The 22540-nt window shown below is 41.7% G+C and overlaps 1 protein-coding gene across 1 annotated transcript in view; it reads left to right on the top strand.

Annotated features, from left to right (window-relative positions):
* The window catches only part of USO1 (USO1 vesicle transport factor), a 63894-nt gene extending 42962 nt beyond the window's left edge, over positions 1-20932 (top strand). The window contains exons 16-27 of the mRNA XM_050944986.1: positions 2365-2475; positions 3556-3674; positions 4248-4429; positions 5297-5418; positions 5806-5944; positions 9946-10109; positions 13605-13688; positions 14762-14851; positions 14953-14994; positions 16639-16740; positions 17931-18146; positions 19927-20932. Of these exons, the coding sequence (XP_050800943.1) occupies positions 2365-2475; positions 3556-3674; positions 4248-4429; positions 5297-5418; positions 5806-5944; positions 9946-10109; positions 13605-13688; positions 14762-14851; positions 14953-14994; positions 16639-16740; positions 17931-18146; positions 19927-20004 (1449 nt within the window). The 3' untranslated portion in view covers positions 20005-20932. The remainder of the gene's footprint in view (positions 1-2364; positions 2476-3555; positions 3675-4247; positions 4430-5296; positions 5419-5805; positions 5945-9945; positions 10110-13604; positions 13689-14761; positions 14852-14952; positions 14995-16638; positions 16741-17930; positions 18147-19926) is intronic.
* Positions 20933-22540: the final 1608 nt, after the last annotated feature.

Raw genomic sequence — 22540 nt, 5'->3', positions numbered from 1 at the left:
GGCACTGCAAGTCCTGGTTGGTGGCAGCACTACAGGTTCTAAGCTGGTAATTAAGCTTAGAGGAATTCATGCTGGTACCCCATCTTTTAGACGCTAAGATTCAGAGTGGGGGTTATACCATGACAGAGGGGCACAAAAATGTGTGGGGGTGGAAATACAGAATGAGCTGTCAAGCGAAAGACTTGAGCAACAGCAGCGGAGGAAGAAGTAGGAAGACATGAGAGCTGAAAGAGGCAGGAGCAGTTCTGTAGGGGCTTGGAAGTGAGGACCAAAAAGTAGAACATGATACACAGGATGCAGGTGGAAGCCAGTGAAGGAGAATGATAAGGCCTGAGCAGTGGAAGAAGAGTAGGAGTTTGCAGCAGCGTTTTGGAAAGATTAGGGCAAAACTTCCACCCGTCCCCATCAAAAACGTGTTTGGCACAAGTGAAACAGTTCAGCAGTTCTGAGACTATCGAGTGAATACCCAAAATGAAAAGCTGACACAGTATAGTACATACAGATCATGGAAAAGGGGTAACGAGACACATGAATGCCAGCTAGGCTAGTAATGGCGATTTGATTCTTTTCCCAAAGATCAAAGTAAAGGAGGAGGGAGATGACAAAAGGGTGTGAAGAGGCAATGTGCAGCAGACTGGTGTGGGGTTTTACAGATGATGTGGTGTATAGCCTGCCTTACAATTGCAATGGGATACTTTACCTTCTAGTCTTAAGGAGGCTGTTCCCCTCAGTGGTGGTATCTCCACCCAGCAGCTCTTCAGACCACCAAAGGTCTTGTATCCAGCACATTCTGCTCTTAGTTTCCTTCTGTGGTAACTTTGATATCACCTTGTGACCCACTTTGGTGCTGGAGGCAGACGCAGCAGCTGGGAGCCTGCCCTCCCACCTGCCTTCTGACTGCTGCTGCTCTGCATGGCTGTTCTCAAAGGCAGATAAAGACTTACTTTAAGGGCTTCTGGTTTTTGTCGTGCTCATTTAGGGCTCAAAGCAACGCTGTCTCCAGTACTTAAGCACAGTGAACATCAGAGTGGAGGATGGAGTGAAATGAAAGTCAAGGAAAACTTAAAGTGGCTGAAACACGGAATTAAAAGTAGAAATGCAGTGTAGACTTAACTAAGGACTCCTTTGGGGTTGGCCAAATGTAACTCTTTTCTCCGCTGCCTTGAATCTCTTGTGACCATCCCCTCCAGAGTATGTTCTGCTTTTACTCTCTTAGATAGATCAAAGCCCTTTTTTATGCCCATTTGCTCTCCAGATTCTGGCTTTTAACCCTTTGTTACTTTCTTTGATGTACTACATGCTTATGTGAAGCTTTTTTGTGGGAGCTGGAGAACTTTTGCTTGGTTGCTGTGTCAGATGTTTGACTTTTTCTTACGGAGGTGCATGCCTGCCTTAATGCAACTTCCCAGGGCATTTTCGTTTTCAGGAGCCTGGAGAATTAGCCAGTATAGATGTAGACGCCAGAGAATTCTGTAAATAGTTATATTTTATGGGCCTAGAAAATGTGTGGCTCATCTAGTTGATGCAAACTGAGGCTTAATACTAGGTAAATCTTAAGTTAAATAAAACATCTGCTTTAAAGGACCAAAATATACATAATGAACAGCTCAAAACCATTGTCCAGGGTACCTCCTGGCCTAATTGTGTGGATTTAAAACACTTACAATGATTTAACAAAATCTTGAAAAGTATTATTTCACACATATCTTATGTATTAATTTGAATAACCTTCAGAAGAAAACTAATTTTCTAGCATACTAAATTGAAAGACAAGACGGCTGCATTTAGAATAGTCCACTTGTGTCTGGTTTACCTTGTGTATTACTGTATCACCAAAGAAACTGCCCTGTAGCAATCCGTTATCACCTTGAAATAAAATCTCAACTGGTGGTACAATACATCAGTCATGATATACGTTATATTTTCAGCAAATGAAGACAGCGTTTTGGTGCTGGGGCACTTTAAAAGTTTGCAGCTGATTTGTGCTAATTGTGTACTTTATGCAGCATTTCGCCCAGAAGGTTCTGCATGTATTTTTTGCCACTTAACAATATTGTTATCCCAGCATTTATAAAGGCAAACTAACTTGTCATGATTTTGTTCCAATGCTAATTTGTGTTGAGTCACACCTTGCATCTGTCTTGGTTTGACATGCATTGAAGACTGCTAGACTTCTGTGAATCCTTTCCATCAAAGCACTAAAGCGACATTAAGTATACCTAGTAAATGTGTATTTTTGGAAGCCTCAACTTCCTTTTTTTATCCTTAAAGTTGAACGTGGGTGGGTTCTGAAGTAAATACAACCCTAAAGCACTTCATTGAACGCTATATATGAAGAAATTAATGCCAGCTTTTCCATTTCAGGGCAGCAAAGTGCAGACAAGAGTTGGATTATTAATGCTGCTTTGTACCTGGTTAAGCGATTGTTCAATTGCTGTCACACACTTTCTGCACAACTCCGCCAATATTCCATTTGTATCCTTGAAATGTTTACAGAATACAGGAGTTTGAATGGAAAAAAATATTTTTAATATTAAAAATGCAGACAAACTTGCAGGAATGCTGCAGCATATTTAAGAATAGTAGGTGTGGGGCTTAAAGAGGTAGTGTTCCTTTTATGTTAACATGTAGACACTCACCAAAGCATAATCAAATCTGTGAATTTGAAAAGACATGGCATGTATTTCCTCTGAGCACAGGTAACTACTGCTTGGAGAAGCTTTTGGGCGGTTTTGCAAATTTTGGGTACATGTGCATTGCAATTGGAGTGATTGCAGCTTGGGTAGGAATACCCACGTTGGCTTTGATTTAGCTAGTATGCCAAAAATAGCAATGAAGAAGGGGAGGCACAGACTTCAGTGCGCGCTATACAAGCCTGCCCAGGACCCTGGGTACATATTTGCATTCCTAGACGGTGCTGGGATCCACGCCGCCATGTCCTCGATGCTGTTTTTAGCTGTTTGCTAGATTCAAGCTGCCGTGGGTATGCCTATGCAAGCTGCTAGCACACCTTGATTTCAGTGTGGATATGCCTGTAGTGTGTGTCACTGCAGATAAACTCATGGAGTTTCAGTATGAAGAATCTCATATATGTAATCTCACAGAAATGGGAAAATATGTCTTAATCTCAATGAATTGTAATGATAAATATACTTCTCTGAAGAGGAACTTAATCCAATTGACAGTTGTTAAGCATCATATACTAGCTAATGGTAGACAGTGCCTTCAAAAAACTTTCACGATTAACATATGAAAGAGAACTGGGTTTGGGTACAGACAACCCTTTTAAATATTACATTGAGTTATCTTGAATAGCAATATATATGCACAGTGTACAAATCCCTTAAAACAAACTAAATGTATGAGCAGTTTCATTTGATGTAGCATGCTAATATTACTAATTAAGCTTATGGTTTTAATGGGTAAAGAAATTGGTTTTACATATTTAATTAAAGATGTAATAAGTTTAGGCTGAGATTACTTGTTGAAATGGAAAAGGTATGTTTTGTATATTCTGCACATGAAATGTTTAAATTTCCTTAGCAAATGTTCCAGCTCACTGGGCAGATAGCCGAAAACCTTGGAGAAGAGGAGCAGTTAGTTCAAGGCCTGTGCGCACTTTTGCTGGGAATTTGCATTTATTACAATGACAATTCCCTCGAAAATTGTAGGAAGTAAGTATGGTGTAGGACTAACTGAAGACTTTAGGGGAGGTGAAAGTTTGTGTGCAGGCTATCAGCTGTACCTAAACTAGGAAGAAGTTTCTAAATGAAAGACAACACAACCTATATTATTGATATTCTTAGTTTAGCAACCTCTCTAGCCCCCTGCTTTTAATTTATTCCTTACAGGAGGGAATACGTATGGCTAGAAAATGTGAGATGGTTTCTCCATGCTAATCGGTTGGAAAAAGTTATTGATACAGCCCTTAGACAGTGCAAAGCATCTGAGCCATTCTTAACAAGAAATACAGTTAATACCTTCTTCATGTCTCCTTTCACCTGTGGCATGTGAACGGCTGATAGTGACAGACTGGGAACAATCAGCTTTCCAGTGCCAAGAAAAGTCTGATTGTTTGACAGGGGAAAAGGAATTGTTACAGATAATTTCCTGACCAAAAAAAGTACCCTTTGAAGGGGAAGTAAAAAAGGGTGGTGTTTCACTGCTCTCCGTTTTTGCTTGTTTGTTTTCTTCTCTAGGCACAGTCTTGCCTGATGTGCCATACTAACTACATCATCTTCTTTCAGAGAGAAACTAAAACAGCTGATAGAGAAGAGGATTGGCAAGGAGAACTTCATCGAGAAACTAGGTTTCATTAGCAAACATGAACTGTATTCTAGAGCTGCTCAGAAACCTCAGCCTAGTTTTTCTAGCCCAGACCACATGATGTTTGATCATGAATTTACTAAACTGGTAAAGGAATTGGAGGGTGAGATATGTTACACTCTTTTTTTTGTACTGTCACTTGCTGTACACTTCAGCTTGCTATGATTGAATTACCACCCATTTCGAATTTAGATTTTTAAAGGTCGTACGATGAAACCTAAAATTCTGTAAGTGGTATGAAGGATTGTACTGTAATCCTGGATATAGGTTACAGTACACCATGGCTTGCAGTTCAGATGTTTTATGTGACTGCTCCTCGTGCAGTGTTGGGTTTTGTACTTAATCAGGCTTCTTCGCACAGTTAAGTCAGTTGGCTGTTGGTGCATGTTATTGATTAGGCTATTGGTAATGGCAAATTTTTGAACTTGTGCTTATATAGTGCCATCAGGTCTGTACTCGAGGATGATGCACGAGAAGGTGGCCCCTCCCCCCAGATAAAATCATAGTATACAAGAATTCGCTTCACAAGCGCTACTTCTGATTATAGTGCATCATTTCCCCAGCTTCCTTATAGATGAAGTGAAAAGGAACTGGATGTGTGCCCCTTCTGTAATGAATGACAAACTTCTAAAAGATGTGATCACAAATGTTATTTTTTACACTAGAAATAACCAGGTTGGGGAACCTTAAAGAGTATGAATGGTGAACTTTATGGGTCCTGAATGGAAAAGTGAGGCTGTTGAAACTTTAATGGATAAACTTTTCCCAGTTGTTGATACAGCCTCCTGAAGTCAGCTTCTAAGAACTAGTTTGACATCTAGTCATTTAAATCAGCATGGGTGACTAATAACTTTGTTTAAAAACAGATAAATTCTCTCTGGTGCAACACGATTATCTAAGCTGAGGAGGCTGTGAGAATATGAATGCATGAGCTGTGTTCTGAATAACGAATGCACTATTTTTTTGACAGGTATCATAACTAAAGCTATTTACAAGTCTAGTGAAGAAGACAAACAGGAAGAGGAGGTGAAGAAGACATTGGAACAGCATGACAACATTGTGACTCACTATAAAAAAGTCATTAGGGAGCAGGTAAATACACGCTGTAGCAGACACCTACAGTCACATATACTGTTGGGGGAAAATCATATTAACTGGCTTTTGGGGATGCTGGAATAGAATTCCAGACCGGATATTACAAAACATGGAAGAGGCTTCCCAGCTCAGATAACTTGGGGAAGTGTCAGGCACCTTAATAATAAGCAGTGCTACCAGCCTTGCCTATAACAAATTTGGAAACTTACCTGCGCAGATCAGCAGTCCACAAGATACAGGCACTGCACATGTAAAATATCTTTTGTAGGCTGAGTAAATTTCTTGACTCTAATGCATTGATTTTATTGCTTTGCAGCATGTCTCCCCATTGATTCATTTCCCACAAGTAATTAAGCAGAATTCCAATTTTCTTTTCTTTCACAGGATCAGCAGCTTGAAGAGTTAAAGCAGAAAGTTAATACTTTAAAATCCCAGAACGAACAGCTTCAGACAGCAGTGACGCAGCAAGTGTCTCAAATCCAGCAGCACAAGGACCAGTATAATCTCCTTAAAGTACAGCTAGGTATACTTCACAAAAACACTGACATCTATCCTTGCTTCATAGCATATGTCCAGTTCTCTGTGCAGCTCATGGCAAGCAATCTAAATTCTGCAGAAATCAATCCTTTCCCGTTTTAGCAGCGTGTTGTCCTAAATTCTGCAGCACACTAGAATTCACACAAATGAAAAAACAGGACTTTTTTTCCAGCATTAGAAAAGAATGCAGCTAGAACAGTATTTCTACCAGTATCTAATTTGTTAAACTAGATAAAAATATCAATGTCTACATTTTTTTTATACTGCCTCCAAACTTTCAGTTGTTGGTGATGGACTATTTTGTATGGACAACTGATAAGTGCATTAGAAAAAGGGAAACTGGCAGCTTTAGCTGCAGGCAGAGCAGCTTGAGAGGTGAGCACTCAGCAGGTTCAGATTTAGGAAACGGTGAGGAAATGTGTCCTTTTCCCTCCGTCCTGCCATTCATTGAATTCTGACGTCTATGGTTCTTCTCACTGTACTATCTGAACATGTTAGACAAAGGTGGAGGAGTCAGCAGCTAGCTGCTTTGGTGCTCCTTCATTCCTGTTGGATGCTGTTTCAGAAAAAGTACATGAACTGGAGGCTCCTGCATAATGATCAGCAGTGAAGTGCCACCAGTTTCAGGTGTCCTTAGGTTTCACAGTTGATGTCCCTTTGAAATGAATGGGGTAGTCCATACTTGTCAGAGCTATCGTTCTGGATGTTTGGCGTTGCAGGAAGAAAACACCATATTGGTTCACATTTGGAAGCCAGCCTTGGCAATCAGAGGCTAGAAACTTTTCTGAGAACACAAAAAGTTGCATTTTGCAGCCAAATTGCCCAGCTATGCATGGATTCTGCCGGCACTGCTGTAAAAAAGCAGAAAATGGGGCATTGTGTACAGTAAAATCTCATTCATGACTGTAGGGGGACCCAAAGCAGCTAACCCAGTCTAACAAACTAGCAAGATACTGTATTGCTATATGGATTCTGTCTGCTTGCCATGTCAAGCATAGTAAGATTTACTTGTTCGTTATGAAATATAAAAGAATTCTAATGATTTTGTGTATTAAAAAAATCAGTTATAGGCCTCATTACCACATTCTGGTATTAAATCGTAGCCCATTTTGGGTGACAGTGGGTTATGGAGTAGGAAAATGAGGGTCTTGCAGTGCTACAGCAAGCCTTTTCTTACTAAAGACTGGCCTAATGGATTCAGCACAATCCTAGAAAGAGTGGAAATGTGGAAAAATTGGCAAGGATGAGTACAAAAGAATAGTGCACGCAGGTAGGGACAAAATCAGAGAGGCTAAGGCACAAAATGAGTTACCCCTAGCAAGGAACATAAAAGTCATTAAGAAGAGGTTCTGTTAAATACATTAGGAGCAAGAGAAAGATGAAGGAAAGTGTAGGTCCACTGCTTTATGGGCAAAGAGAGCTACTAATGGATGACATCAAGAAGGCTGGGGTGTTTAATGCCTATTTTGCTTCAACGCAATAGATATTGACAAGGGTGAGGGAACTGTATGGGATTGCAAGCACTTTGTAGGACGGGATTAGAATTCTAAGTGATCTTGACAAATTAGATAATTGGTCTGAAAGCAACAAGATGAAATTAAATGAACACAAACCCAAAGTACTTCACTTAGGGAAGAAAAATCAAATGCACAACAAAATGGGGACTAACTGGCTAGGCAGCAGTACTACAGAAAAGGTTCTGGGAGACGGGGGGCAGAGGGGGTCACACATTGAATGAGACAGCAACGAACAAGGCTAATATAATTCTTGAATGTATTAACAGGAGTGTCACATGTAAGACCCGGGCGGTAATTGTTCCCTTATACTTGGCACTGGTGACGCCTTAGCCTAGAGTATTGTAGGGTCCAAAACTGGACACACTTTAAGAAGGATGTGGACAAGCAGGAGAGAGTCTAGAGGAGAGCAGGAAAAATTCTGAAAGGTCCAGAAAATCTGACCTCTGAGGAAAGGATAAACAAATATGTCGTGTTTAGTCTTGGGAAAAGAAGACTGAAAAGGGGGACTTGTCAACAGTGTTCATATATGTTGAGGCCTGTTAAGAGGATGGTGATTAATTGTCATCCATGTCCACTGAAGGTAGGACAAGAAGTATTCTGCTTAATCTGCAGTGGGACAGATTTAATTTAGCTTTTAGGAAACACTTTCTAACTGTAAAAGTAGTTAAGCTCTGGAATAGGCTTCCAAAGGAGGTTTTGGAATCCCATCATTGGAGGTTTATAAGAACAGGTTGGACAAATGTCTGTCAGGGATGGACTAGGTATTCTTGGTCCTGCCTCAACATTTGGGTCTGGACTAGATGACCTCTCAAGGTCCTTCCAGCCCTACATTTCTGTGAATACACACTTGTGATTTTAGAGATGTTTCAGGATGAAAATGTTCTATCATTGGGTTGCACAATGAAAATTTGCTCCATGAATGAACTAATGTATTCTGTACAGATGAAGCTTATAAAATGCATCAGTGTGATGTAAGCACCTAAATACCACTGACTTTCAGTGGGATCTGGGCTCCTAAGTCACTTGAGAAAAGGTTACCTGCTGTGTACAGTTAGCCCTGAATATATGATACCAGTGCTCAGGAATCTACACTGGTCGCTGTGGATGCCTAGCTGCAGTTTGTGGTGTTGGCTTTGGCCTACGAGACTGCAGAGAGGCAGACTCTCAGGCTGGCAGGTCTCAAGCTCTTCCCTGTCATACTGCTACAGCTGAGCCCAGTGTGGGCACTCATGCTAGTTTCCTTGGCAAGGCAGGGTAAGACAGACACAATAGGCCTGTGCCTTGGGATCCAGCCCCTGCAGTTATCTGAGCACATCAGAATCTGAAGCGTTCGTCATTAACGTACGTTTGTAGCAGTAACTGTTGTGAAGAAAAGCTGAAGACTTTGGGCAGAGCATGGAGCATACAGCGATGTGTGCCTGCACCTGTCGGCTCCTGAAACAGTAACCCTGAAAGGCATGAACTGCCCCACGGGTCTTAATGGGACGATAAAGTCCCTGCCTATGCCATCCCAGCAGAGAATCGAGGGCAGTGGGCTTGGGCCACATACTGATAAACCCCAGCTACGGGGGTAAGTGGCGGACCACTTCGCTGATCCCACTGTCGCACCTGAGGAGAGAAGGGAGCTGTGTGCTGCTGCCCTACCACCACCACTCCAAGTGGGCAAAGTATGAGGCCATGCAGGGCCCATGTCCGTGTTCCAAGGTCCTGCATTCCTGTTTTCCTTAGCATATAAGGGAACTGCTCGTAGATGCTGTCTTAGCTCCCCTACCTCCATTGATCCAAAATAGCCCATATCTGTTAACCTTAAGGACAGGCTGCAAATCCCATGTATTTGGGCTGAGGCTCAGGGGTCTGTGTAGGGTTTGGAGGTCTGGATATTCTGGACTTTTCATGCTGGGATGGAGGGATTAGGCAGGTGTTCCAGGTCGTGGGGAGCTACAGATCTGCGAACAGGCTGATTTTATGTAGGGGGTTGTTTAATTTTATGTTCATATTCTTGATGTGAGTGTTGTTACCTGGTAAGGCATCTTGAGCCTAGGATAACACATTCCTTATATCTGTCGAAATAGAAATGAATTTTAAACTTTGTGCGTTTAGGTCCAAACACAGAGTGAACTTGAATATAGTTTTCTGCATTGGGATCTTTGTGGTGAAAGGTAGACCTACACCTCCGTCCTACACTTAGACTCTTCACTCTTTCATTGGTTGAGCAGGCGGAAACAACCACACACAGTTTCTTTTTTTTTAAAGGAACGGCAAGCTTCTGAAGGTCGTACATGTGTGTTTGGGGGTAGATTTTTGAACACGGTAGAATATAATCTTTTAATCTTGAATAATTTTGTAATTCCATTTCTTTATGGGGGGAAAGCAAATTACTGTAGAAGATACCTTGTGTGAATGTAGTAAATGTGTAAGCAAAATCTGTGCTATTAAGTTTAATACTAATTTTCAAATATCTGACCATTAGGAAAGGACAATCAGCATCACACTTCCCACAGCGATATGCTTCAGATGAATGGCATTCAGCCAGAAGAAATCAGCAAATTGCGACAGGAGATAGAAGAATTGAAAAATAAGCATGAAGTGCTACAGGGACAACTGAGAGAAAAGGATTCTGTGATTGAAAACATGGTAAGAAGTGACTGCTTCAGAAGGGCTTTCAGTTCACAGTTGCAGAGCTACTTAAAAATATTACCTTCATGAGGCTAGAAATTCTTCGCTATGGCCCTGTCAGCACTAGAAAGACAATGGTTTGTTATAACCAGTTAAACTCTGATTATAGCCAACATGGCTTGAGTTGTCTGCACAGAGCTTTTCTGCCTCAAACTGTGAGTGAGAGTTTGTGTATCCAAACCTACCACTGCTAAATTGTATCTCTGTATCTTAAAATGGCACCTTGGGATCACCGTGTTCACCATTGTGATCTCATTGTGATACGTGGTATGATACTCACCCTTATGATATGATATGGGCACAGCGGTCCCACAGTTCCAGATTGTACCCTAGGAATCCTTATCACAGATCTAATTGTATTCCATTGGGTTGGAGGTAGTTGTGTTTCCAAATTTCTATTCCAAGGAACTCTAAAATTGCCAAAGATTGATAATTTTGGGGGGCCAGAAAATGGTAAAAGGCTACCACTGGCCAAGTAAATCCAGGTTAGAAATGCTGACCTTGCTCTTAGCTACAAACACAAGAGCATCATCCACATGGAGGATACTTTTTGTGCTTTGTTTGGCCCACCTTGATACCGTGAATATGCTGATTTGCTCGGATAGCGATGGCTAAAGGTTCTAGAGGTAAATCAAGCAGAAGAGGAGAAAGGGGCAGCCCTGCTTCATACCTGCGAGTAATGGAAAATGGACAGAAACAATACCATTGGTAACAACCCTGGAAGCTGAGGTAGAGTATAAAAGCTTAATCTATGTCATACATTGTTTACCAAATATTGTGGAATATTGTGTTCAGTTCTGGTCTCCCATGTTTAAGAAGGATGAATTCAAACTGGAACAGGTCCAGAGAAGGGCTACTAGGATGATCCGAGGAATGGAAAAACTGTCTTATGAAAGGAGACTCAAAGAGCTTGGCTTGTTTAGCCTAACCAAAAGAAGTCTGAGGGGAGATATGATTGCTCTTTATAAATATATCAGAGGGATAAATATCAGGGAGGGAGAGGAATTATTTAAGCTTAGTACCAGTGTGGACTCAAGAACAAATGGATATAAACTGGACACTAGGAAGTTTAGACTTGAAATTAGATGAAGGTTTATAACCATTAGAGGAGTGAAGTTCTGGAACAGTCTTCCAAGGAGAGTAGTGGGGGCAAAAGACATATATGGCTTCAAGACTAAGCTTGATAAGTTTATGGAGGGGATTGGTAAGATGGGATAGCCTAATTTTGGCAATTAATTGGTCTTTGATTATTAGCAGGTAATATGCCCAGTGGTCTGTGATGGGATGTTAGATGAGGTGGGATCTGAGTTACTACAGAGAATTCTTCCTGGGTGCTGGCTGGTGATTCTTGCCCACATGCTCAGGGTTTAACTCATCGCCATATTTGGGGTAGGGAAGGAATTTTCCTCCAGGGCAGATTGACAGAGGCCTTGGAGGTTTTTCACCTTCCTCTGCAGCATGGGGCATGGGTCATTTGCTGGAGGATTCTCTGCACCTTGAGGTCTTTAAACCATGATTTGAGGACTTCAGTAACTCAGACATAGGTTAGGGGGTTGTTACAGGAGTGGGTGGGTGAGATTCTTTGGCCTGCGTTGTACAGGAGGTCAGACTAGATGATCATAATGGTCTCTTCTGACCTTAAAGTCTGAGTCTATAAATACAAATTTTGCTAACACCTGAAAAAGATAGTCCCAGGCTATGTGGTCAAAGGCCCTTTCGGCATCTAAAGAAATGACAGCTAACTGTTCTTTAGAATCTCTCAAAGCAGTAATAATATCCATTAGTTGACGCAAATTATCTGAGCCATAAAGGACACTTATCTGATTTGTTTGTGTAATAAATTCACGATGTGTGTGAGAACTTTTTTCCAGTCGCATAGAAAGAGCTTAAGCTAAAAACTTAGCATCACAATTGATTAAAGAAATTGGCCTGTAATTACTATTGAGTCCAAGTTCTTATCCCAGGTTTAGGAATAACTGAAATTACATCTTCTCTTAGAGAAGGTGGGAGAGTCTGCTTTTTCTTGGCCTCATTGAACATATTCAGTAAACCAGGTGTTAAAGTTTCAGAGAGCTTTTTATAAAGTTCATTTGGGAACTCATCTGTGCGAGGTTTGAATGATATGGAGAAGGGAGATGCTAAAGTGTACAAGACATTTAAAGAAAATGTATTGTAAAGATTACCCCAGAAACCAATGGAATAACGTACAGAAACCTCAGAATGTTTGATGATAATATATTGAATCTGTACATAAAATGTTGTAGTTTCTGAGAAAATGGATAATGAGGTGAGGGTTGAAGGTGATTATGGAAAACTGTTTGATCTGAGAGCCCAGGAGCAATGGTTAGGGGTATTACAGATGAGGTAAAGGCAGCATGTGACCAAAAAATAATTAATTAATCCACAGTTTTAGAGGCTGCAGAAATTGCTAAAATGTTGAATCAATGGACCATGGGAGGGTGCAAATCCCAGGGGAAGGGAAATCCCCCATATCACCCAGGTTAAGTGGGAAGAGGGGATTGAAAATAAACCTAGCTGCTACTTTGAATTAAAAAGAGAAAAAGCCAAGGGAGCTTAGGGCTTAAAACCCTTTCTGAAAAGGAAAGGCCAGTGATCTGCCATCACTGTGGGTGGGGCTTCCAACCATATAGAACTAAATTGGCCAAAATTTGTGGTAAACGAATGCCACTGTCATTGCTCCAGAGGCCGTGGTGGAGCAGGAGGAAATCCTAGTGAATGATATAGGGATGGCTTTTAGAAGGGGAGTGAAGAATTTATTAAAAATGCCGTGACACTCCATGTTAAGACTGATTTAGAGCCTGAGGAGTTCATCCTTGATAACTGGTTGGAGAGATCTAAGTACAGAACACACAACCAATTGAGGGTTTGTGCCTCGCTTCCTAACACTCTGCCCTGAGATTAGTACTCACGCTCGAGTCACTGTGGACAGCAACACACTAGTTCCTAAGTATGATGCTCAGTGTAGCAGAGTGGTATTTCTAGTAGTCATGATCCACCTTCCCGAGAGAGGACACTGCTTGCCCAAGTCCATGAGTGGGCATGGGCAGAGACCACTCAAAGAACTAATGCATGTCACTTGGTGGTAACCACATTTGAGATGCACACTGCACGCCCTGCCCCTCCCTCCCTCCCCCCCCCCCCCGAGTGCTAGTAATCCAGCTGGGCTTTGGGGAGGAGGCTGTGGAAGGAAAGGAGGAGGTTGGTATGCTTCCACACTGTGTGTGGATCAGTGAGGGGCAGAGGGCCTTATGATGGGTACTGCTTACTAGAGGTTTCCATAGATGCAGGCTGTGCTGTCACTGTATCCTCTGTGCGTGTGAAAGTGTGAGGTCTATCTCAAAGAATTCCTTTAGATACTGGTGAGGAACCCTTTTAGCTGTGAGATAACACTTAGTAAATCTAGTTTCATGGTTACTTTTTCTCGTGTTGCAGAAGTCTTTGCAGTCAGAAACAGGAACAAATGAGCAATCCTCACAGATAACTGCTGGATTGGAGCATGGTAACGAACTACATAGGGTGAGTTCTTGATGCTTTGACAGATACTGAGTCCAAATTTCCTTTGTTTGTAACTTGGGAGTAATTGTGTGTGGTCATCCATTGGGCAAAGCTGCCTGTTATGGCTAGTAGTAGCAGAGGATGGGGAGATGGTTGTAGGCCAAGTTCCTATTGCCTGGTAAGATTGGTTCCAAAGTGTGTGAATATTTATACTTTATGAGCTGCTCTTAGTAATCCTGGAGCATCGAGACCATAAGTCCTGAAAAGAATCAGAATAACTTTTGTATTGAGGTGAATTAAGCCATTGGAGAAACTTGCACAGAAATTCTGAAGATGCCCGACTGCCTATTTGCAGTTGCATAACAGAAAACATCACTTAAATCTTGATATGCATTATAAATATATAGTGTTCTGAGCTCTTTCCACTGGGGAAAAGAGCACCTATATTAGGAAATGACCAAATGAAGAAATCTGTGATGTCTAAAAGTATCTCACTATTAATTTTATCCCGATTAGAAAGCACACTAATAGGTACAGGACTTGGATTGAGAAATGCTTTATCTAAGATGACTTGCATTGGAAGGTTTGCAACATAAATTAAGATGCCTATAGAATCGCCAGCAGCCAGGAGGGTTATGAAGATGTGGTTGGATAAGCTTAAAAAAATGTAACAAATCTCAAATAGATTAAGAAGTTTTGCACTCCATACAAAATATTTGGCTACTTAAAATTACATGAGATTATTAATGGTGCTGGTGTGGTACTCTTGAGGACTCTGTCAGCGTGCCTAGACAAGTGATATTGGTGGATGAATATACCTCTCACCAGAGGTGCTGGAACAACTTGTTTAGTGGGGGTGCTGAGAGCCATTGAACCAAACTGTAAACTGTGCATATGACGGAAACCACGTCAGGCTAGGGGGTGCAGCAGCACCCCTAGTTCCACCACCTATGCTTCTCATGCCTCACATAACTAGCTTGAAATAACGTGGTACGTTTGTAGCTTTTACTTCCAAAGATAAATTGAACTTTTGTCCTTACTTAACAGTCCCTATTCAAAGCAGCTGAATTCTGTTGGGTTTTATTTTGACACAGGAACTAGAAGCCTTGAGGATCCAAATACAGTCACAGTCTTCGGACATCTCTAAACTTCAGTCTGAGAAACAGGAGCTGCTACAACAAATGGTAACTCAGTAGGACTCTTGCAGCCTTTCCTGATCCTGGCCCTATTGATTTAACTGTAGAAAAATGTCTTTTACTCTTTGTCGTCATTCATAACAATACAGGGCCTGTTCAGAACCACGCCCTACTGCTGGGGAAAAGCAAAGGTACTAAGCTGAACTATTTTAAATCTTTAATACTGAGTTTTAGGATAATATAGCACCACCTTAATCAAGCCTAAAGCATAAGTAAAGCAGATAGAGCAGGATAGCATAATGATGAACGGCCTATTCCTGGGGCACAGGTAGGCTGTTTCAAGCATCATATCCATACTGGTCTGATCTGGTATAAATCCTGAGTTGTCAAACCTCCTTTCTTAAACGCACATCCTTTATTTCTTGTCTCTTAACATCACATAGGTGCAGATTATTAAACATCTATAAACATTCTGTTCTAAATATATGTCACACACAGTAACCCAAAATCCTTTTAAACTGATAGATTTTTACTTTTCTTGCTAAAACTCTTAATTAGTACCTCCTTATCTGTCTGTTTCTAGCGATCACTATCCTCCTCCTTACTCAGTCCAGCTGTCTTTTCCTTGCTTTCCTATGTTCCCTTATTTCTGACAACAGCTGTCTCATTCTTACATATCTGCTTCTTGTGGCCTTGGAGTAACGTGTTGGCTAGTTCTGCTCTGTCAATATCCATCCTCCCTAGTCAGTTTTCCTAGGGAGGTTTGCAGGCTGGTAAATCAGACATTTGTCGGGTCTGTTTTGCCCTGTTATCTACATAGTCCAAGAATCCACTGTAGATAAGACACAAACCAACTTTCTGATTTTTTACAACCTTTGAAAGCTGTATCAACAAAACACGTGCAGAAAGCAGAAAAGTTCCCTTTTACATGTTCTTAAGACTGTTGATTATACACACACACACTTCTCTAACATTATTTAATATACATTTATCTGACACAATTCATTATATATTTCTTTACACTACCTTGATGTAACTCCGCGAACTTCAGTGAAATGCTGAGTCCGTATTTTCCTCTCATTTCAGTCAATATACTGATGAGATAAATGGGCAATAATTACTTTAAATGGGTAAGAAAAGTGGACATGTAATTATGACATGTAAAAGACTAGCAGGCACAACAGTGTAATACTTTACATTTAACTGGCAATTCATTGACCTTGGAAAAAGTAATTACATTGGCTTTGTCATAATATAGGGCTTTACCAGCAAATCTTCTACTTGTGAAACTTACAAAACTCTAGGAGAGTTTGGAGGTTTTATAGATTGGGGCCACTGTTCCCATTTTGCCTGCCCTGCTGTTGTATTAACCATGTCGTCACTTTTCTCTCCTCCCAAGAGAGCCATATGTATGGGAAAAGCTCAGAGCTGAAAAACTCTTGTCAGCAATGCCTGCTCTTCTTAGCACCCTGGCTAGCGCCTGGTGCGTAACAAAATGGATGCCTGGCCTGTCTGCTCTGTGGGATATGCTTGTGGACTGCCAGCCAGCCTGCATCTCAGAAGCCCTTTATCTTGGCTGTACAGAAACCTGTTGCTATTTTGAGTGCTGGCATGTGCAAGTTCCCATTAGTGAGCTTTCCATCTGTCTGACAGTCTAGAGCCCCTCAGAGCATCAGCCTGTCTTTGCTTTCATCTGAGCACACAAGTTGTACACAGTTCCAGCACGCTGGCTATATGGTGGGAGGACGTCTACAGTTGGATGAGTGAACATTACATTGACCACTGTGATTATGATTGAAACACTAACTGTTCCTGGTACTGAATATATTCCACAGAATACAGCTTCGGTTCCTGCTCTGGGCGACAGCAGTGCTGTAATAGCAGCAAAGAACAGTGAATTGGAGGGCAGATTGTTGCAGGAGATAAAAGAATTGAAGGTTGGTCACTGGCGAAACACAAAACCTGAAATAACTCTATACACAGTTTTCAGTTATGGTCATAATTTCGTGAAGTGCTTCAGTATTAAAGGTGACCTACAAAGGTGGGGAAGGCTTTTGAGGGTGCTTCAAGTTTTTGGGAATTGATTTTCTTTTACTGTATCAAAAAATCTTAAGCTTTTTCCTGTTGAGTTTTCACATTAGAAATCCAGCTCTTGTCTGCCTTGACAGATTTAGTCTGGAGAGCATGAGAAGTGATCTAAAGAGTCAAAATGAAAGTTAAACAATTGAGGATAGGAAAGGCATTTTTAGTTGACGTTAAATACATGTTACGAAAACAGGAGTTTTAAACTTCAGTGACGGGCGGACAGCAAGCCTTTATTGAAGATTTAATGCTCTTGGGCCTCTAATGTTTGAGCACTAACCTCCTCAAAATATTTCTTCTGAGGCAATCAGAAAAATTGGGGTAGATGGGGCTTTGTGCTCCCGAACTTTCTAGAATAAAATGGTGCATGCGTGGGTACCTGTCAAGTCTTCCTTAAACATTGTAAAGCAAAACTCAACTTGAAAGTGTCATCCGGGTCACCTGTAACTGTGGTAAATGGCGGAAGTTGTAGTTGTAATAGCAGTCCTGCCTGGACTGCCTTGGAGAGTGCAGCCAGGACTTGGGTGTGACTGGTAAAAGCTTTGAGCCCTTTCTCTAGTCTCCAGAGTTCCCCACCCCCCAGGTATGAAGTCTTGTGTCTTTACCTCTTTGGAGTGGAATCCTGTAATTCTCCCACTCAGACTGGGTAGGGCCATGGCACGTTGTGTACCAACCGCGATTAACGCAGCAGGTCCAACTTGCTTCAGCCACCTGAAGTTCCCCCCTTTGGGAGTGGTGAGTACAGTGACCCGTAGCAGCCTTCTGAAAACAAAGTGTAATTTAATCTCCACTCTCCAAATCTGAAAGCATGGGCTGTAGCTAAAGGACCAGCTCTTAGCTTGAAGGCAGTAGTGGGTTCATAAACCTCTACACATGACCTGACCGCTGACGAGGGACAGACTCCACAGTGTGGGGATTGTAGAATTGAAGCTCCAGGCAAGTGGAGGCAGGAATGTTGAGCTGTCGTGGTCGGTCACTTGAGTGACTTGAATGAACTGACTACTTGGGGTGTGAGTGACTTTCTTATTTTCGTGACTCTTGCCAGAATGAAGTTAAAGCACTTTCTGAGGAAAAAGCATTGCTAAAGCAGCATCTGGACTCAGTCAACAGTACAGTTGCTGTCTTGCAAAATGAGAAGAGCAAACTCCAGCAAGAAGTTGCAGAATCTAAAAAAGAACAGGACGACCTCCTGGTACTTCTCGCTGATCAGGATCAGAAAATATTGGCACTAAAGAACAAACTCAAGGAACTTGGGGAACCGGTAAGATAAGTGTTCAGTGAAGTAAGTTCCAACATTCAAGGATTGGAGTGAGCTGTTACCGAGTGCCCAGTAGCTACTCCCCTTGCCTACAGTCGCTCCCAATGTCTACATTGTATAGACTAGCGGTTGTGGAAGCAGACAGAAGAGTTGGCTGAACTTACAGACATATCCTCTATTTGCCATTAGTAAAGCAGGTGCATAGCTTAGGGATGCAGTTAGATTGTGGGCCAAACTGGTATCAACTGGGTCAAAAGTAGGTGTGTTTGCCCCCCATATGCACCCGGTACAATGAGCATGTGACCATCTCTCCATGCAGGGGCATTGCCACAACCCTGCCTGCCTGTTTCACCTTGAGGTTAGCTGGCTGTATTGCATTCTCCATAGCTACCACCCTTGGACCATTGAAAAGCTACAGCTCAAAAAGCTGCAGCCTGCGTATTAAGTGGAGTAGAAGTGCCCTGTGTTTGGCACTGGCTTCCAGTGATCTTACGTGTGGAATTTAATGAGTTGGTTTTAACATACATAGCCCAGTGGCTTCAGACCTGATTGCTTGGCTGTCTCTCTCCATGACACATCGCCACAGTTATAAACAGGGACACACTCAGCTTTGAAACTCGCCTCCCCCACGCTCACCTTGCTCCTCCAGAGCCTGGATTTTGTTACCCATCTGGAGACATTGCAAGGCCCATCTTTTTGTCTTCTCCTCACAAGCATGTTCTATAAGAACCATAATCAGGGAGGTTCATGGACAGGAATAACTGCTAGTAGCTTTCAGCATGTTGTCGTCGCATGCTTGCTAGAAAATAGGTCCAGATAGCTCTAGTGTGCAGAAACCTGTCTTTCAAAACCACACATGGCTATTCTGTCCTTCGTCTGCGAGTAGGTACGTCCCAGCGATACATGCGGTACTACCGGATAGTAATCCACCAAGTGCGCATGCTAGATTGGTCCCTTTCAGGGTGCATTGCTTCTCACAAAACCCACTGTAATTTACAACTGGGCTTGTGCATCAGATCACAAGTAACTGTTACTCTGCTGCTTATGTAGTGGCCAGGTGACTTTTGGTGAGATTTCCTATTTGAATACAAGTACTTCATATGTGTCTCTAAATGGGTTCTCAATATAAGGCCATTGGTAGCACATAATACTCCTCTTGGCCATGCTACACCAGTTTGTAATGTCCTAACTCAAGTCAGTTTTGAAAGAAATGCGTGGAAACGTTTCTGTTCAATATTTCTACAAACTTGGGGCCAAGTTTAAGTAGAGAGGATCCGTTCAACATTCTGTAGAAAGTTTGTGGGTCATCAAGTTACAAAAGAGGTCGTAACACTTAGTGGCTTCATTCAGAGGGTTTCGAAGTACTGCACAGACATTAAGTCTCAGCAATCAGTATGGTAGGTCGTCTCATTTTACTGGTGGGGAAACTGAGGCACAGAGGAAGACTTACTCAAGGGCACAACAATAAGTGACAACTCTGGGAAGGTCTGTGCCCAAATCTCCTGCTTTCACTCCAGACAACAGTTTTCCTCTCCTCAGGGCTGAGTCAAATAAAACCCGCTGATCTCTGGAGTTGACTTCTTAGCTTTGATGTCGGGAGCAGTGTGGTGATCCACGATGGCTGATGCCTAGAAGTTGAAATACTGATATAAATGCAATTTGTATGATAATTTTAGGTTCGCTTTAGGCTTGTTTTTCATTACTTTGCAATTTGTTTGGCCTCTGGCTCACACTTCTCTCAAATGTTGCTTCTCTCAAAAGAAATCCCTGATTTTTATTTCAGGTGGAAGATGAGGATGATATTGAATCTGGAGACCAAGGTGATGAAGATGAAGAAGAGGATGGGGAAGAGGAAGACTAATAGTGCTTTAGTGTCACCATGAGAACATTAGGGGTTGCATTATAATACAAAATTAAACTAATGCTGTTGACCTACAAAGTAAAACATCCACTTACGGAACCAAATGGGAAAATAATGTTCTGATTTTCTGAAGTGAAGTGTTTGGAAACCATCATAGGTGAAACAAAAATCAGTGTTAAGTTAAACAAAAGCATCCCAACTTCTAACCGTTTAGAAGCCGCTTTAGACACTGTTTAAAGCATGAGGGTGACAATGCTACTGCCTTAGTTCATTGTCGTTTACAGAAGTTCTGTGCATTTGTCTATCATTTTAATGTTTCTTTGGAACTCTAAGGTGATTAAATACATATGTATTTGGTTTAACATCTGTTGAATGGAATCATTGCTTCTACATTCAGCATGGAGCTAATCAGAATTCATAGGTTCCTTTAAAATAAGTGGTTATGTTGGGGAGGGGGGGCTGGGTGAATTGGGAATTGTACACACCCAGCAGCTTCCGATTCAAGTGTACTAAAACAAATGGAACTGAACAGTGTCACGTGCCTTGACACCTGAAATGGCTGCACCGCAGTCTGTACCTCAGCGAAGAAACCCAAGGAAACTGCACCATTATGCTAACAACGAGGAGGGAGTGGCATAGAAACTTGCAGCGGTATGGTAGCATTTCTAAGCTGAACTTCTCTATATTTTTAAAAAAAAAAAAACCCAAACACCGCTCATCCAAAAGATTAAATGTGCTACCAGATCATCATAAATGATTTCCTTATATTCTTGAGTAAAGAAATGAAAATACAACTGATTTATGTAATTTATTGGCTCTTGTGCAGAGCAGATAAGAGAATAGATTTTAAAAGAGCAAAATTAATACACAATGCGTAAATTTCATGTTTTGGTAATAAAAATAGATATGTCCATTTAGTATTCATTCACTTAATTCTCTTGCGTTGTTTTTAATTGTGGATTTTACTGCTCATTTGAAGCAGAGTGGCTTAAAAACACCATTCTGACTGGATAGATTAAAAGAGTGCTCGCAAAGGTACTGGTTTTGTAGCTTGTCAAGCTGACTTGATGGTGAAGAGTGAGTTTTTTGAGCTGTTTAGCAGTTTGTACAAATGAATGTATTTCCACTACATGCATCCGACGAAGTGGGTATTCACCCACGAAAGCTCATGCTCCAAAACGCCTGTTAGTCTACAAGGTGCTACAGGACTCTTTGCTGCTAAGTTTCTCTTGGATTCTCCCAAGATGCTTTCATAGCCCAGGGCAGTATATCATAAGCCAAACAAGTAAGATTTAGACAAGTGAATGAAAATGGTTGGCTGGTTATATTAGAAACATTTTAAAATTCTCTTGTATATATTGATTACCTGCTGGGTAACAGTTCACGTATGGGTTAAGGTGGAACCATCCTAAAATAAGGAGTTAGAAAGAGAGTTAGCTCCTGCAATCCCTTTATACTCAAACTCCTTGAAGTCTGTGGGAGAGGAGTAAGGATCAAAGGCCATGGCAAAGTAGAGTCCTGGGCCGTATTGACAAAAAGGAGAGTTTCTGTGAAAGGTTTTCAGGTTGCGTGACGCTTCATGCGTTTTTGAGTAGTCATTTTAAAGTACACTTGGCTGCACTATGAATTCTTCAGCCTGTTGACCCAGAATATATAATACCCTATCACATCCTTCACTAAAACCACGTACCATATCTTGGAGGGTCTTTCACTTTAACTAGCCAATGTGGTTTGCCTTTAAGTGGTGCAAAATAACCACGCCTCTCTTAGTCAGGGGAGAAGCGAGTTGTCCTGACATTGTTCTGATTGCCATATATATTGGAGTGTAAGACAATATGAGCAGCTGGGAAAGCTTAAATGTGGTCAGCCATTTGCTGCTACTAGTGGAATTAAGCAGAAATGTCAGTGTGTCGCTCAAAGGAAAGCTGTGGTTTGTCTTCGAATAGTCTCTCTATGGGTGCTCCACTCTAGGTATATTCGTGTTCCTGCGCCTTTGGATTGGAGATGTAAAGTAGTGGTGTCCCTTCGGCCTGCTCATGAACATTCCCCATCTTGTGCTCTCCCTGGTACTATATAACGCTGTGTGGGCAGACTTCCCTCAGTTCCTTCTCAACTGTCTTTGGCCTGAGACAGAGCCAGAGTTCAGTGTTCCTTATCTATATCTTTCTTTGTTTCTCCATTAGTAGCGTAGTTCATAGAGTTTCCGTTTGGGCTAATACTCCCATTCTGTTCTAAATAAAAGAAATAAAAAAACCTCTTTAATTTGTTAGAATAGCTAACTCCCTGTCTTTAGTTCTTTGTTTCTTCTCCCTCAGGAAGTGAACCCGCCCCGCGCCCCCTCCCCAAAATAAAAAAGGTATGCCTGGCTCTCCCAGGTTTAAAAGTTGGATCTCTGGCTGAGAAGCCATTCCAGGTAGCAATGGACCTTCCTGCTGCGTTCGCTGCCTCGAAGAGTCACATGTGCCTCAAAAGTGCACTTTTTGCCGCAAACTAAAATCAAGGGCTAGGAAAAAACGTGAACTAAAATTACAACTGC

The sequence above is a fragment of the Gopherus flavomarginatus genome, chromosome 3, assembly GCF_025201925.1.
Source record: "Gopherus flavomarginatus isolate rGopFla2 chromosome 3, rGopFla2.mat.asm, whole genome shotgun sequence".
In the NCBI taxonomy this organism is placed as follows: Eukaryota; Metazoa; Chordata; order Testudines; family Testudinidae; genus Gopherus; species Gopherus flavomarginatus.
The sequence above is the reverse complement of the archived record's forward strand: the minus strand, read 5'-3'. Positions and strand labels throughout refer to the sequence as shown.